At 32.8% G+C, this 17876-nt stretch overlaps 1 protein-coding gene across 10 annotated transcripts in view; it reads left to right on the forward strand.

The window, feature by feature from the left end:
- The window catches only part of LOC106065448 (regulator of G-protein signaling 22-like), a 49387-nt gene extending 35056 nt beyond the window's left edge, over window positions 1-14331 (forward strand). For 8 of the 10 annotated variants that reach the window (XM_013224272.2, XM_013224276.2, XM_013224277.2 and 5 more), the window contains exons 18-25: window positions 2959-3183; window positions 5393-5554; window positions 6911-7090; window positions 7392-7556; window positions 7677-7907; window positions 8007-8028; window positions 8461-8476; window positions 11929-12391. In XM_013224272.2, the coding sequence (XP_013079726.2) occupies window positions 2959-3183; window positions 5393-5554; window positions 6911-7090; window positions 7392-7556; window positions 7677-7907; window positions 8007-8028; window positions 8461-8476; window positions 11929-12292 (1365 nt within the window). In that variant the 3' untranslated portion in view covers window positions 12293-12391. Of the gene's footprint in view, window positions 1-2958; window positions 3184-5392; window positions 5555-6910; window positions 7091-7391; window positions 7557-7676; window positions 7908-8006; window positions 8029-8460; window positions 8477-11928; window positions 12392-13109; window positions 13320-13747 lie in introns of those variants that run through there. The other 2 variants (XR_008777818.1, XM_013224273.2) reach the window with 2 other exon arrangements.
- The last annotated feature ends 3545 nt before the right edge of the window (window positions 14332-17876 follow it).

Raw genomic sequence — 17876 nt, forward strand, 5'->3', positions numbered from 1 at the left:
CAGACGTTACTTCAAAAAAGAAGATGATTACGTCCTACGCGTCATGCATTTAGTCATGCATATTAACCAATGACTTAAATTCTGCCAAGTCACTGGTTTTCCTGGCTAGCTCAGGCAACCCATTCCATGCTCTAATAGCACTAGGGAAGAAGGAGTATTTGTACAAATTTGTCCTAGCATATGGGACGAGGAATGTGCCTTTATCTTTGTGTCTTTCAGAGTATTTTATTAAATTTTGTTTTTGTATTTGAAGATTATGGTTCAGTGTTTTATGTATTATTGCTACTTTACTTTTGAGCCTTCTGTCCTGAAGGCTTTCTAAATTTAGTGATTTTACTAAAGGTGTTACTCTAGTCAAATGTGAATATTCGTTTGTTATGAATCGCACTGCTCTATTTTGTGTCTGTTCTAGTTTCTTAATGTTTTCTTGAGTTGAGGGGTCCCAAACAGAGGATGCATATTCTATTATTGGCCTAACCAAGGTTAAATAACATTTTAGTTTTATGTTCTTATTTGATTTATAGAAATTTCTTTTAATAAATCCTAATGCTTTGTTTGTTTTTTTGTAGTTTCATCAATATGTGGATTCCATGACAGTTTTTCATTTATTATAACACCTAGGTATTTTGCGTTTTTAGTCTGTGTTACTGGTTTGCCATGAATAAGATAAGTGGAATTAATTTGTTTTAGTTTTTTTGTTACTCTTAACAACTGACATTTTTCTGGGTGGAAAGACATGCTCCAATTTGATTCCCATTTCTGTAATTCATCTAATTCTCTTTGTAAAATATCTGTGTCTTGTGTTGTTTTTATTGTTCTATATATTATGCAATCATCTGCAAATAATCGTACTTTTGTTCCTGAAGTAATGCAATTTGGTAAATCATTTATGTAAATTAAAAATAGTAGTGGACCCAAGACTGTTCCTTGAGGTACACCTGAGTTTACTGTTATCGGTGTTGATTTAGAGCCATTTATTATTACAGTTTGTTCTCTCCCTATCAGAAAATCTTTAATCCACTGATGCAGTGGACCATTAATGCCGAAATATTTTAATTTTTTAAGCAAACTATGGTGGTGAACTTAGTCAAAAGCCTTAGAAAAATCTAGTAAGATAGCATTTATTTGTTCACTATTATCTAAACCTTTTGAAAAAATCATCAATTAGTCCTATTAGTTGTGTTTCACATGATCTATATTTCCTAAAGCCATGTTGGTATGGTGTGAGGACATTATGTTTGTCTAAGTGGTTTATGATGTTGCTACATATTATGTGTTCTAGGATTTTACATGTGATGCTGGTAAGTGATACTGGTCTGTAGTTTCCTGGGTCAGATTTTTCTCCTTTTTAAATAGGGGGGTGACATTAGCTTCTTTCCAGTCTTTGGTACTCTCCCCTGGTTAAGTGAAGCCTGAAAGAGTATTTTGAACACTGGGGCTAGCTCATTGCTTAGTTCTTTGAGTAATCTAGCTGGAATACCATCAGGTCCAGAAGCTTTATTTGGTTTGGTGTTGGCTAATAGATATACTTTATCTTCTATGTTGTCTACTTGGTTCAAATTCAGTAATATGTCTTTGTCTCCTGGGGCTGAGAATGCTGATGCAAAGTATTTGTTTAGGATGTTTGCTTTAGTTTCATTATCATTATGTATTATATTATGTTCATCTTTTAATGGCGCTATGCCTGTTGTTTCCATTTTCTTAGGCTTAATGTATGACCATAGGTTTTTGTTGTTATCTTTAGATATTACATTGTTTATATATTCACTCTGCAGCTGTCTGCTTACTTTTTGGGTTAAGTGTTTAATTTTTATATACTTTTTGTAAACTCTTTCTGCATTAGTTTCTTTAAATTTTCTATATAGGTTTTCCTTCTGTTTACAAAGCTTCTTTAGTCTATTATTTAACCAGCATTTATTTATTTTGTTTGATGCGTATTTAGTTGGTATATGATTTTCTATAATGCTTTTAAGATGTTTTTAATGAAATTCCAGAGGTCATCGACTGGTTGGTTAATGTCTTTTTCTAATAAGAATGTTTATTGAAAGTTTAATGCAGCTTGACGTAGTTGTGTTAGGTTACATTTATTCCAGAGTAAGATTTTTCTTTTGGGTTTTGTATTGGCTACTGCTTTTATCTGACTGTGTATTTTTATGATCTCATGGTCTGATAGACCAGGGATAATATCATAATCAACTACTAATCCAGGTCTGTTGGTTAAGAAGAGATCTAATGTGTTGTTTAATCTAGTTGGCTTTTTAATGATTTGATCTAAACTTAGGCTGTGTAAAGTTTCTATGAAAAGCTCATTTATGTCCTTTAGGTTTTAGTGTTTATCTATGGTTAGTGTTTTCCAATTTATATCAGGTAGGTTGAAATCACCCATAATCAAAAAAACTGCATTTTTATTTGTCTCTTTAAGTGTAGTAATCTGATTACATAGTTCCTGCATGTATTCTAAACTAGAATTTGGTGGTCTGTAAATGCTGCCTATTATTAGGGATGTTGAGGTGGTATTAATTTTGCAAAATGTTGATTCTATATTTTTTGAGTTAGGTAACAGATTTTAATATGAACTAAACAGGTAGTAAAACCTTAAAAAGAATCCAATAGTCCATTGGTGAACTTCATTGTCCAACATTCAATGATCCCAAGTACAGTTGTAATAATATCAATTAAGATGATCTGCACAGTTATAGAAACTATTCTTTTTAAAATTGATAGCTTAAACAATTTTCAAATAAACTTTTATGCATTTTTTAATTTACTAAAAGTAAAAATAATAGACTATTTTATATTTTAGCAGACTTAATACTGATGCACAAAATATTAAGGAAGTTGCCAACAACTAAAATATATTAGTTGTTCTTTTTTATATTTCTTTAAAGCAGTGTTTAATTGTTTAATTTTGATTTTTTAAAGATAATCTGGATATTAACACAAATTGTTTCTGTTCAGGTAATGGAATTAGGTGGAGGCTGGGGCAAGTTTTTAGAAGACAAACCTCACAGTAGCTCTATACTAGAAGCACAAAAATATGTCCGTCAAAGGTTGGAAAATAAACATTTGCCCCTGTTCTTACTGTCAAAAGGCTTCCAATCTCGTAACACGGCAGAAGACATCTCCGAGGGCACAGATGACCTACTAGCTACTAGGAAGCGTCGGGCACAGGCTGTTCTCAAGGTGATTGATGACTCAGAAAAAAAGTTTTATAAAAGTTTTAATATCCAATCTGGGCCACCAGATTATAGTCAGATAGACAATATTGTTTTCCCACCTATTAAAAAGCATTCACTTTCAATAAAACCTAGTCATCGCTGGTCTGCATCTGAAGGCATGGCATTACCCTCAAGCTCATTTGTCTCTCTTCCAAGGCTATCTATCTCCCCTAGAGACGAAGAAATGTATATTATTGTCAAGGTAAGTTTAAAAGGTCAGTTCTGCTGTACTTCTCAAGGTGTTTGTTTTTAAAAGGAATCTTCTGAGCTTTAGAATGTTCAAACTGTAATCTATTCAAAAATCATACATAATTTCTAAGAGATGTCTTTTTTTTACACTAGTTAGAAAATTCTGTATTTGAGAAAAACTTAAGAAGGTTTTTAAGTATTTTGCTTCTAAGCATTAAAATTGTACAAATAATTTATTTGTTTTTAATCTGCTTGAGGGATTTTACTCAACCTAATTTCAAGCTGTGTTGAAGTTTAAAATTTTCTTCCTAAATGTGAAAGTAGGTGATAAAAATGTGAAATGTGAACACATTTTGTATGTATTGAGAAGTGCAACATTATTGATTTGTTTCTGTGATTTAGCAATTGATATGTCACATACACATAAAGACATTCATACCATCCTTACATGATCACTAGACAATATCTCACATGACTGCATACACAGAATAGCAACATTATGTAAACTCAGCATAGAAGGTAAGGAACATTTGTGGAAGCCACCCTGAAATGTGATGGAAACAGGTCCATCTTCCACTAGTGTTCATATTATACTTGCTATAAGTTTGTCTTTGATGTCTGGATGTCTTGTTTAGGAGAAACTTAGCTCTGTGACTGGCGAGCCAACACCAGGGATTCCAGACAAGAAGGTATCACAACAATATTAGTTCCTTTCTTCTGTTCATTTTGATGCAGTTTTCTCTGCCTTCAACTTTTGGTGTCAGTTCATAACCTAAGTGATCATGTCTTGAGACATGCACAGATTGGTACCTTTTTTTTTTTGATCAATCATTGAGTAATCAGATAGAAATTATAAACTTGAACTTTGGATGCTTTGACCAATTTAATTTCAGCAAAATAGAACTTCTGTAATAAGAACATTAATACAATGTACACAAAATATTCAATTTCATATATTTTTCAATAGTTTCACTAAATGCTCTTATAAATTGTTGATAATGGAAAAAAAAAGGATATTTCTGAATGTTAAAATGAGCGACTTTGATCTAATACTCGAACCTATAAATTTTTTATAAAAAATTATATATTTTTGAACAGCTACTTGTAAATTTAGTAACAGCTGAATATATATATGTTAAGAACAAAGAACATAAAAAATAATATGATGGTCCAAGAAGCAAAATGAAATGAAATAATGAAAACATTATGTTGGCTTTAAAAAATGTTAGGTTTCTTTTTTTTTTTTTTTTTATAGCAATTTTTTAAACTCAGCATTGTTATTTTTATAAGTTTTTATTACAATACCTCTATTCAATAAGTAACTTCTTGGAAACAAAAACCTAAAACCTGGGTGGGTAGATTGGAATCTCAAAAATGGCTCTAACAATTTTTCCTAGAAATTTGACACTTGGGAAAAGAATGACTAGCTTATTGGTCACACTGGAAAAACTCTAGTTTGACCTTTCTAATTTTTCAAAGTAAAAAAATAAATAAATTTAAATTTGGACAGAGAACAAGAAAATATTTATCTTGAACAGCCAATACGTCTTCGGGTTGGTCTGCAGTCCTTGAGAGTTTAAAAAATAAATGTTCAGGAAAATTGTGTGCATCATCATCTAATTCTAGATCTAAAGACTTATCATTGGAATATTATAAAGTGTAGTAGATCTATACATTGTTACATTTTTTTTAAACCTAACATTTATTAGTTATTAAGAGAAAAACAATCACTCAAGAAGTTGTTTAAATGAGGTATTGTCTTTTTAAAAAGTATTTTTAATGTTTTTCTTGTTTTCCTTTTATAGGTTTTTGTTATTTTACATGTTTAATATATTTGTTATAATTTAGTTATATAGAAAAAATTGTAACTATTTGGAAAACAAAAAAAAATAAGTATTGACCTAAAATAATTTTTAAGTTGCCATATTTTAAATGTTAGCTTTATTTTTAATTTTGAGATACAGCTATCAACATTATACTTTCAGCTTCTAGAGAGCAGATGGATTTCTTCTACCAAAGAAATTTACATGTTCAATAAAGCTTTATTGAATCCTTTGACATGTCAACAGTTTCAGAAGTTTGTGTCACTGCAAGGAGAACATCTGGAAAATGACATTTTATTTTGGTTAGAGGTAGAGAAATATAAGGTAGGTTGGTGTACACAAACTATTCATAAGCTTGTACTCATTTCACATTGGTTTACCTACTCATTTCACGTTGGTTTACCTACTCATTTCACATTGGTTTACCTACTCATTTCACATTGGTTTACTTACTCATTTCACATTGGTTTACCTACTCATTTCACATTGGTTTACCTACTCATTTCACATTGGTTTACCTACTCATTTCTACTCATTTCACATTGGTTTACCTACTCATTTCACATTGGTTTACTTACTCATTTCACATTGGTTTACCTAATAATATTTTAAATGTCATCAGGATTGAATGAAATCCTAACACCATCACTTAGTACTGGTTTTATAGGAGAAGAATGTAAAAAGTGTATCATCATTAAAAAAAAATACAACCAACGTGTCAGATAAATTATATTTTTGAATGAAATTATAAAAGATTGTCTTCAATTCTGAGGATTTAAGGATGAGTGCAGTATTTCACTTGATGACAAACCCAGTTGCGCCCTGCATGTACACATCTAATGCAGCCAAACTGTTGTTCATAGGGGTCTAATTAAGGTTTCTTTTTATCATCTGCCCGTGTCTTCAGCAAAGGCTCTTCTTTTTTCTCAAATGTGTGCCCCACAACCTTTGTGAGTCTTCTTCTTATAAAGAAAATATTTATTGCACTGATTGTGTCTTGTATTGTAATTTCCCATCTTAGTTCATTACTAGCATTACCCACCAGATACGCCCTTTGATTTGTGCCCAGACTATATATTGTTTATTTTGCCATGGACTCCCTACCTTTTTTTTTTATTTATAGCTTTGACCTCCCCTCCCAAACTCTTGGCCTTAACAAATAGTTTTATTTACAGTATTTACATTATCTGGCTGTTCTTTTCCGGTTCAGTTCTTATTTAGAAATATTTGATAGGCTCTATGGTATTTTTTTAAACTGGGCCCTTTTTTCTTATTACTTCTTGCAAATTGTAATGTTGACGCATAGTACTTTGGTCGATCCCCCCCCCCCCTTTTTTTTTTTACTTTCAATAAAACTGCTTGCATTTCAACAATGCTCCTTTTGGCCAGTACTTTCTAGCCCTCAGTCCACTGGCTGACAGAAGTGGATGTCTGCAAAGTTTGAGAGATGAACTATATTTGTGTTATAAGGAAACAAAAGTAGGATACAGAAGCTAGTGAGTGCCAAGATGTTTAGCTACAAATCATTTGTTTTGATCAATAGGAGTTATTTTATTCTATTTTTTGTGTACATCCTGCCAAAGTGTTGAGACATGAGATTAAACTCTTACTGCATCATGTGTCAATATACAAGGTACCAGCATCTTTGATCAATCTTTTGTTTCCATTGATTCCTTCCAGCATTTACACAATACCCATACAGATGAAGGTTTATTACAACAAAAAGTCTCAGCCATCATCAACTGTTTTATTGATTCCTCTATACCACCCAGTCTGCAGATTGATATACCACAAGAAATGGCAGACAAAATACTGGACCATAAGCACGAGAAGAACCCTTACCTCTTTCGTGAAGCTCAGGTTTATTTCTTACTTTACTTGATAAAAATTAATATCACTCTATGAACTGAGAGACAATTACTTTAACAAGTTTTGAAGAAATTGTTTTCTTAATATATATATATAATAATATATTCTTCATGGAAATTTCTAAGGATGTTTTTAAAAATTTATTTTAAACATCAACTTGTACTGTTTTATTATTAAAAGTTTTAATGGAAAATAACATTAAAGAGAATATCAGTAAATAGTGATGTTTAGAACATGTAGGTCTACACTTTTTTTTAGGGGGGATTTAAAAAATTTTTTTTTTCTCCCATAGTTAGCTGTGTTTCGCATTTTATTACAATATTGGCAACCTTTTTGTGATTTCCGTGCCAACATGGACTCAGACACAAAAGTTCTCAAAACTCTTGAACGTCACAGACTCATTGCAGATTATAAGGAAAAAATTCGAAGAGAAGAAATTATGACTCAACGAGAAAAGGTAACGATACAGATCTTTCAATAGTTGTTGATATTTTGTTTTATTCTAATATTCTTTAGCATTTTCCTTAAATGTTGGATCATCATATGGTACTACATGACTCTTTGTATCATGTACCAGGAACGCCTTCAGCGTATTGAAATGGGCATATATTCTGAGGAAATGGATCAGAAAGGAGAAGAGGAGGGTGAGGAGAAGACAGATCATGTCAGGTTCAGCTACTCTGCCTATCTGGAGGAACAAGAACAGTGGAAACGTAAACTAGAAGCACAGTTTCAGCTGACAGGATCCTGGGAAGACTGGGTCAACTACCAGCATGCACTGGGCAATTATGATTTAGAAAATATGAAGGTCAGATCTCTCTACTTTTTTAAAGTGTAATTTTGTACCAACACAAGATGTGTATAAGTTTAATATTTAAAATTATATTTTTTATTTTTTTTTTTACAGCTTGTAACAGTTGCTGATAGAGGTAAAAAAACAAAACAAATTAAAGTTGTTACTTTAAGTCTAGTAGATTAAATGTATTGTGAAAACTGGAAATATAATACTTGTAGTCACATGATCTGCATAAAGCCTGGCCACACTTGTCAATTAGTTTTCATGTAGTCACATGTGCAAAGTCTGCTCACATTCATCAACTTGTTGTCACACATTCACACACTTGTTGTCACGTTGGCGGATGATTAGTGGCAAATTCTTAAGCATAAATCACTTAGATAATCTTAATATTCTAATTCCATATCAACATGGCTGTAGGAAAATACTATTTCACTTTTGTTATAATACTAGAACATCAAGTAAATAATTTATCAATTGATTAATGTATCTATTTAAAAAGAAAGAAATTAATTAGCAACTGTTATTTCTTATGCTAATAAAAAAAAAAGGTAATATTTTTCAGGATCTCAAACCATTCGGTATGTATTATGATGTATTTATGTTGTTGTTTTTTCACAAAGTTTATATCAACTCATTCTGTTTGTTGGTCTGGTGCAATTTTCATACACATTACTTCTCCCACACCCATTCTCAGATCAACTGGAAATTTTACTCAATTATTTGTTGTACCTAACAAAACATGAATCAATCAACAAATTAAACAGTTAAATAATTAATTATTGGTAATTAACTATTTTGTTTGGTTTTGAAAAAGGGAAATAAACACTACTTATTGCATCAGAGATCTGCTATTTTGCAGATGACTGTGCCCTAAATGCCTCAAATGAAGAGGATCTTAAAAGAGCTTGTCCCTCTCTGCCAAGGTTTTAAAACAATTTTGGCCTTCCTATCAATGTAAAAAAGACAAAATTTCTACTCCAATCTCCTCCTAATAAAATTGTCATGGAACCAGATGGACAGAAACTAGAAAACGTAAAAATATTTTGTCTATTTGGGAAATACCATATCAGTAAATGTCAACCTAGATGATGAGATAGACTTATGTGTTGCTCATGCCAGTGCCACCTTTGGCAAACTTCAGGACAAGTATGGGCATGTAACAGACTCAGCGCATCTACAAAATGTGAAGTTGACATTGCTGTAGACCTCTCCCCTCACTTTAATATGTTTCAGACCACATCTAAAAGCTAAACTCCTTCCACTTCTTCTAAGTAAATTCATCAGGTGAATTGGTTTGACCACATACCAGAGTTTGAGATCTTACCGTTGTCATTGATGAACAGTATCCATGGCACAGCATTGAGGTTTCAGCTATGATGGGCTGGACATATAGTTGGTAGGCTAGAGAATGGCTTCCCATATGACTTTTAATGAGGGAGCTGTTAGCTGTTAAGTGCTCTCAGGGGTCTCTTAATGCATGCAAAATTTATATCCATGATTGGGAAAGGCTCACTCTTGATCACTCCTTATGGTGGGAAGCTGTGAATCTCAGATGAGACAAAGAGATAAACCATCAACAAAGAACCTAGATCACAAAAGATCATGAGAAAAAAAGCAGCCTGTGTGTATGTGGCTTTTCACAGCAAAGATTGGACTCCATAGCCATCTTTGTGTTCATAAGAAAAGAGATTGTGCTCATCTTTGTGTTCATAAGAAAAGAGATTGTGCTCATCTTTGTGTTCATAAGAAAAGAGATTGTGCTCATCTTTGTCCACAAAGGAGGAGCTATATTTCTTACTTTGACTCTATTTCATGTAAAAATGAACTTGTGTACTCTGCAATGCATCACAACAGATAATAGAAATGGTGCTTTTATAATAAACAAGAGAAATATAAAATTAACAAGTATTTTTTTTCTAAGAATTTGTTTTCGCTATGAACAATTTAAAAAAATAATTGCTTATGTTAATTAAGAGAGATTATTAGTGGATCATGCTATTTGTTTTTCATTGTCACACACCTACTTTCATTGAATTGTTGCATTGTATTTAATATTAATAAGGTATATCGTTTATATTGACGCACACATATTTAGCAGTATCTAGTGTATCTGTTGACTAGGGCCATAGAAACTTCTTTCTTTAGTTGTTATTCATCTCTGTGTACAGCATATGACTTTGGGTCTCTACTATTAAGGCATATAGTTTAATTTAATTATTTGTTGGGTGATGTAACAGGTCTTCTCAATGATTGGCTTGCGGAGAGAGAATCAAACGTCTCATCAATTATCACTTGATAGTTTTTAAAGTTTATACAGATCATGCACATCCTTTAACAATGGTCTGTGAGCTTCCAAAAAACTGCTGATGTATATTTATGTATCATCATGTACTGATGTAAACAAAGAGCAGTCATCCATGTAGCTCAGGGGTGGGCAACCTTTTTCTTTCGAGGGCCGCATAAAAAAAAATTGGGGAATGGGGGGCAGCATGTACTTACAAAACAGAAAAATTTGCTAGCTAACTGTGTATAATGTCTTTTAATTCACATTAATACTGTATTTACATATTTATTTTTTTTTTACACTAGCAATAGAGGAAATGCAACAAGAGTTAACGATCTCTGAAACTCATTTGACGAATATTTTTATTTTATCATTGTCTTTTTACATCAAAACATTTCACCACAAATCTACAGTTAGTTGTACTTAATGTAAAGTAATTAACTGTTTACACTCTGCAAAATGTTTTGGAACTGTTGGACTAGCTTACTAGTTGTTATCATTGTGATGCTGACTGCATCGACCTGTTCTTATACTTGTTTACTTTCAAACAAGAAAAAATGCTGGTTCACAGATTTATGTGCAGCCAAATATTGTGAAAGTTTAGCAGCGAAGTTTTTTTTATAAAGTGTGGAAATACAGCTTCTGGAATCCAAAAAAGCCCCTGTGGAAGAAATGGCTGACCCTAACTTCTCTTACAGATCATAATTTGCTTCGAGGTATGTCTTTTGGAGCTGAATCTGCTTCTGCATTAAATGCTAAGCTGAGGAGATTGAAAACTGGTTCCAAGCTCTTGATGTCTTAAAATTTGCTTTCAAATTCCAAAATCAAGGAACCCAAAATAAATCTTGTACATTTTAGCCATTTCACTAGAAATAGTTTCACCTTCCAGCAAAAGAAAATGACAAAACCTGTTTTCCCTTGCTTGCTTTGAGAGATGTGAAAGCTCTGTTTGAAAAGATTTATCATGCACATACATTTCAAGTGAAAACAAACCATTGGAACATTTCAAATGTAAAACTAGAAGTCTGATTTCCTCTTTTCATTAGAAATATTAGTAACAAAGTCAGTCAATGTCCTTCAAGGAACATAACAATTTCTTTCTTGAGATTCCATATTCTCCTCAACACCCTGCCCGTGTTAAATCAGCGGATACTACTGTGGTACCAAACATCGTAATTTTTTTGTTTCCAAATCTTTAAGTATTTCCCTGAACTGCCTGTGGTTAAGACATCTAACTCTGATAAGTTTGCTCACTGAGATAATTGGGTCAATACTATGTTTGATATTCAATGCAGATTAGAGTTTATGATTGGCATATTGTTCTTTAATTTGTTTTTCTCAGTCAAAGCACGGACTCCGTCAGTTGTTACACTTGCCGTTTTGTTCCATGCCAACTTAACACTTTCAACACAGTTCTTCATAGTATTGATAAATGAGTTTGTATCTTTGACTGAATGTTTTGAAATAAAAATATTTGTTTACTTTAAACTTTTTCAATGCCTTGTAGGGACAATGTTTCATTAGCCTCTTCATCAGGAGTAATAAAAAGAGTCAGAAGTTTCAATATTATTTGTAATATATTTGCATTGTATAATCCATGAGTACACCTGATTTTTGTAGGTGTACGTGGGCCGCATAAAACTCTGGCGGGCCACATGTGGCCCACGGTCGTAATTTGCCCACCCCTGATGAAATCTGACAACATGCTAGAAATGACTCTTTTTCTGTTTCTTTCTTTCTTGTTAGTTGTATCCCTCAGTATCCCAACCAACCTGTTGAGGAGAGGCCTGGCTATCAGGATGACCCAGATGTGGAGCCAGAAGCCAAAGAATATGATATTGAAGATTACATTATGTATAGGAACTATTTGAACATTGAAGTGCCAAACATCAGGAAGGAGTTTTGCAGGAAGACAGTCTTTGCCCAACAAAGTGCTGCAGAGCAGCAGAGAGAGAAGGAAAGGAAAAAATTTGAACGCTCCAAGTCCAAAGATTTGTCTAGAGACCTTTCCTTGATCAATAAGGATTTAAACAGAACACCATCGAAGAATACTGACATCAAGAATCGAGGTAGTCCCATCTCTGAGACAGATCTCACTAAGGACTATTGATTGAGCTTTGAGTTCCTAATTATCATCAAGCTACAAAATTGAACAGTTGAAAGAACACAACAGTGTGTTTTTATTCCAACATTAAAATATTCCTTTACATTTATTTTTGACACTTTATTTTTCTGCTCTGTTTTATTTGCAAGATTTTGTATTCTACTTGTCTACAATTTGAATAAATTCTAAGCTAATGTGCTCATTCAAATAATGCATTCTTAGTTCATGATGATTTTTGTTTTATTGTTGTTCCAATGTTTATGGAACTGCTGGAGTTGATTCATATCCTTAAAGTCTATTTGTCCAGTAAAGAATCAAATCCTGACTGCTACTTGCCAGCTTTCAACCAAAGTTTTTGAGTAGAAAAAAGATTTAGAAGTTAATTTTTATGGATAAGATTAAACTAACCCATTTCTTAATTAATTATGTTCTTTTTTTTATTTTCTCTTTTGAGTATTTTTTTATTTTGATGGTTAATGAATAATTTTCTTTACTTCTATTAAAATTGACTCACATTTTAAATAATTATTTTGTTTTTAAAATTCATTTTCCATTTTAAGTCAGTGTTTAGAAAAAAAAAGGGCTACCATCATATAGTTTTATTAAATGAGAAAATAAAAATAATTTAGTAAAAGAAAAATATATATTTGAAATAATGACAGAAGCAATTATAATGGTATTAATCTGTAGTTGTAAACAGTATCTTTGTGTAATTCAGAGAACTATGTATTCTTAACATGCTAAACAAATATTTGTTAATTATATGCAGTTAATAGTCCACAACAGACATTCTTTTTATTTTTGTAACTTCTAAATTTCTTAGGAGAAAAATCTATCTCTTGAAGAAGGTTGACTTGTTGTTGAGAAATGCTTTTGCTGATGATTCTTCATATAGTTCTGATTCAATGTTTCACCTTCAACAGGAAACAGGATACTAAATCTGAGTCTGATGATTCTGATGCTTTAATAAACATCTCCCAATATTTTCTTCATGGATCAGAGCTCAAAGATGATCAGTCAGTAAAGACATCTGGTGAGTCAATTGAAAACAAAACCAATCACTAAATTAACAATGTTTAGCTACTTCATATGATTTTATCCCTGCCACTGCTGTATTCAAATTTTAAGAGTATCTGTAGCTTATATGAGAAATGTGTGTCATGTACAATGTCCAACCACACAATTGATTTCATTTACCTACACCTAAACATAAATGTTTGATCAAGGAGTTCATTTGAGATAATGGCTACAAACATCCAAATATAAATGTTTTATCAAGAAGTTAATTTGAGTCATTGGGATAATGGCTAGAAACTTCCAAATATAAATATTTTATCAAGTAGTTCACTTAATCCGTTGAGATATTGATTCTGCACTCTCCACCTATTCCCTGCATTAGTCATACTCTTCCTCTGAAAGAAACTATTGAATATTAGTTCATTGTGTTTTCTCATCCAATAGATGTGTCTAGATTTAAAGGAGAACAAGCAAGGAACTTAGTCAAGAAAGTTTAAGTAAATTATACATACATTTAAATTAATTATATGTTTAAACAAATTATCTAATTACTTGATGAAGCTGTTTTATAAAATACATGTAGGGCCTATTTATTTTTGTGTCATTGTTTCATGTTTCTATTTGAATTGTTATGATGAGCTGTGATAGCAACTTAAAACTCTATTTGTTTTTACTATGTATTTATTGATGTGGTCTCAATAAGCCACTCTATTGTTTGAAGGGCTCTCTATCTCATTCATAACTAAAACTGTTAGAATTGAATTCAGTGTTCATTTTAGCAGTAATAGAAATACTTTTTTTTTATTCTGTATTACATTTTGTTCATTATTGTTTCATGAGCCCACACTTTTCTGTGATAAAATTATTTACTTACAAATTCAAACTAGTTTGATAGCATTAAGTACCTAATTATAACATTATTATATACATCTCTTACATCATCTGCCCTATATAGATTGCAAGGCAGAAATGAGTTCTTAACTTTTTACTATATAGATCTATAATAAATAATATATATTTCAATATTACATTTGTGTTTCTATTCTCATCAACTTTTGATTGGGCAGCATTTTTTTTTGTTTGATTTTCATAGATCTCTAAGTATGGCATACTTACAGAGAGAGTACTTTAGAACTTTATCTCATTCTCCTTTTTCACCAAAGTTAAAAATGAATAACTCGCTAAAAATATGTTTTGGAAATGTGTTGACTCCATTCAAGGCTTTAGTATATATTGATATGTGTGCTACACATGTGTGTTAAAGTATAATCAGAAATCTTGATTATCTGCGGCATTGTCAAACTTAGGTGTGTCAGGATTACTCAAGCTGGGGATCAGATTTCTTATCTATAAATAGGCCTACTGCCTTTGAAGAACTAAATGATGCTCCACCAGATGTTGAATTTGTATGAAGAGAACTATATTTCCGATAGCATTATGTAATGTTAGAGATCGAGTACAGGACAATCTACAACGAACAAACAATTCAGTGAATTGCATTTCAGCTATTGACGGTCATCACCCCAATGTCTACAAGTTAATCTCTCACTTCCTCAGAGAACAGGAGAACACCAAGAACTACATTCTAGGCTAGAATGCTGGAGAACGAAGTCAAGCTGCAAGCAAAACAAAGTTCCTTCAACTTCAATGTTGTCAAATATTGAAGTCATGTAACAGAAACCTGCTTCAGAAACTATTTCTACATTTTATCTTTTTTTTCCTCATCAGATTCTCGAGGAAAAACAAGATGGAGTAAAAAAAAATACCAAAAATTGAACACTAACAGGCCAACTAGTCCCAGCTAACAGAATTGAACACTAATAGGCCAACTAGTCCCAGCTAACAAAATTGAACACTAACAGGCCAACTAGTCTAAGCTAATGTCACCCCCCTATTTAAAAAAGGAGAAAAATCTGACCCAGGAAACTACAGACCAGTATCACTTACCAGCATCACATGTAAAATCCTAGAACACATAATATGTAGCAACATCATAAACCACTTAGACAAACATAATGTCCTCACACCATACCAACATGGCTTTAGGAAATATAGATCATGTGAAACACAACTAATAGGACTAATTGATGATTTTTCAAAAGGTTTAGATAATAGTGAACAAATAGATGCTATCTTACTAGATTTTTCTAAGGCTTTTGACAAAGTTCACCACCATAGTTTGCTTAAAAAATTAAAATATTTCGGCATTAATGGTCCACTGCATCAGTGGATTAAAGACTTTCTGATAGGGAGAGAACAAACTGTAATAATAAATGGCTCTAAATCAACACCGATAACAGTAAACTCAGGTGTACCTCAAGGAACAGTCTTGGGTCCACTACTATTTTTAATTTACATAAATGATTTACCAAATTGCATTACTTCAGGAACAAAAGTCAGATTATTTGCAGACGATTGCATAATATATAGAACAATAAAAACAACACAAGACACAGATATTTTACAAAGAGAATTAGATGAATTACAGAAATGGGAATCAAATTGGAGCATGTCTTTCCACCCAGAAAAATGTCAGTTGTTAAGAGTAACAAAAAAACTAAAACATATTAATTCCACTTATCTTATTCATGGCAAACCAGTAACACAGACTAAAAACGCAAAATACCTAGGTGTTATAATAAATGAAAAACTGTCATGGAATCCACATATTGATGAAACTACAAAAAAATCAAACAAAGCATTAGGATTTATTAAAAGAAATTTCTATAAATCAAATAAGAACATAAAACTAAAATGTTATTTAACCTTGGTTAGGCCAATAATAGAATATGCATCCTCTGTTTGGGACCCCTCAACTCAAGAAAACATTAAGAAACTAGAACAGACACAAAATAGAGCAGTGCGATTCATAACAAACGAATATTCACATTTGACTAGAGTAACACCTTTAGTAAAATCACTAAATTTAGAAAGCCTTCAGGACAGAAGGCTCAAAAGTAAAGTAGCAATAATACATAAAACACTGAACCATAATCTTCAAATACAAAAACAAAATTTAATAAAATACTCTGAAAGACACAAAAATAAAGGCACATTCCTCGTCCCATATGCTAGGACAAATTTGTACAAATACTCCTTCTTCCCTAGTGCTATTAGAGCATGGAATGGGTTGCCTGAGCTAGCCAGGAAAACCAGTGACTTGGCAGAATTTAAGTCATTGGTTAATATGCATGACTAAATGCATGACGCGTAGGACGTAATCATCTTCTTTTTTGAAGTAACGTCTGTATTATATAAGATAAGAAGAAGATAAGAGTCACAGCTAACAGAATTGAACACTAACAGGCCAACTAGTCAAAGCTAACAGAATTGAACACTAACAGGCCAACTAGTCACAGCTAACAGAATTGAACACTAACAGGCCTACTAGTCACAGCTAACAGAATTGAACACTAACAGGCCTACTAGTCAAAGCTAACAGAATTGAACACTAACAGGCCAACTAGTCACAGCTAACAGAATTGAACACTAATAGGCCAACTAGTCCCAGCTAACAAAATTGAACACTAACAGGCCAACTAGTCAAAGCTAACAGAATTGAACACTAACAGGCCTACTAGTCACAGCTAACAGAATTGAACACTACAGGCCTACTAGTCACAGCTAACAGAATTGAACACTAACAGGCCTACTAGTCCCAGCTAACAGAATTGAACACTAACAGGCCAACTAGTCACAGCTAACAGAATTGAACACTAACAGGCCTACTAGTCACAGCTAACAGAATTGAACACTAACAGGCCTACTAGTCCAAGCTAACAGAATTGAACACTAACAGGCCTACTAGTCAAAGCTAACAGAATTGAACACTAACAGGCCAACTAGTCACAGCTAACAGAATTGAACACTAACAGGCCAACTAGTCCCAGCTAACAGAATTGAACACTAACAGGCCTACTAGTCACAGCTAACAGAATTGAACACTAACAGGCCTACTAGTCACAGCTAACAGAATTGAACACTAACAGGCCAACTAGTCACAGCTAACAGAATTGAACACTAACAGGCCTACTAGTCAAAGCTAACAGAATTGAACACTAACAGGCCTACTAGTCCAAGCTAACAGAATTGAACACTACAGGCCAACTAGTCAAAGCTAACAAAATTGAACACTAACAGGCCTACTAGTCACAGCTAACAGAAGTGAACACTAACAGGCCAACTAGTCACAGCTAACAGAATTGAACACTAACAGGCCTACTAGTCAAAGCTAACAGAATTGAACACTAACAGGCCAACTAGTCAAAGCTAACAGAATTGAACACTAACAGGCCAACTAGTCAAAGCTAACAGAATTGAACACTAACAGGCCAACTAGTCAAAGCTAACAGAATTGAACACTAACAGGCCAACTAGTCACAGCTAACAGAATTGAACACTAACAGGCCAACTAGTCCCAGCTAACAGAATTGAACACTAACAGGCCAACTAGTCCCAGCTAACAGAATTGAACACTAACAGGCCTACTAGTCACAGCTAACAGAATTGAACACTAACAGGCCTACTAGTCACAGCTAACAGAATTGAACACTAACAGGCCTACTAGTCAAAG

Source organism: Biomphalaria glabrata, chromosome 5 (assembly GCF_947242115.1).
Source record: "Biomphalaria glabrata chromosome 5, xgBioGlab47.1, whole genome shotgun sequence".
Taxonomy (NCBI): Eukaryota; Metazoa; Mollusca; class Gastropoda; family Planorbidae; genus Biomphalaria; species Biomphalaria glabrata.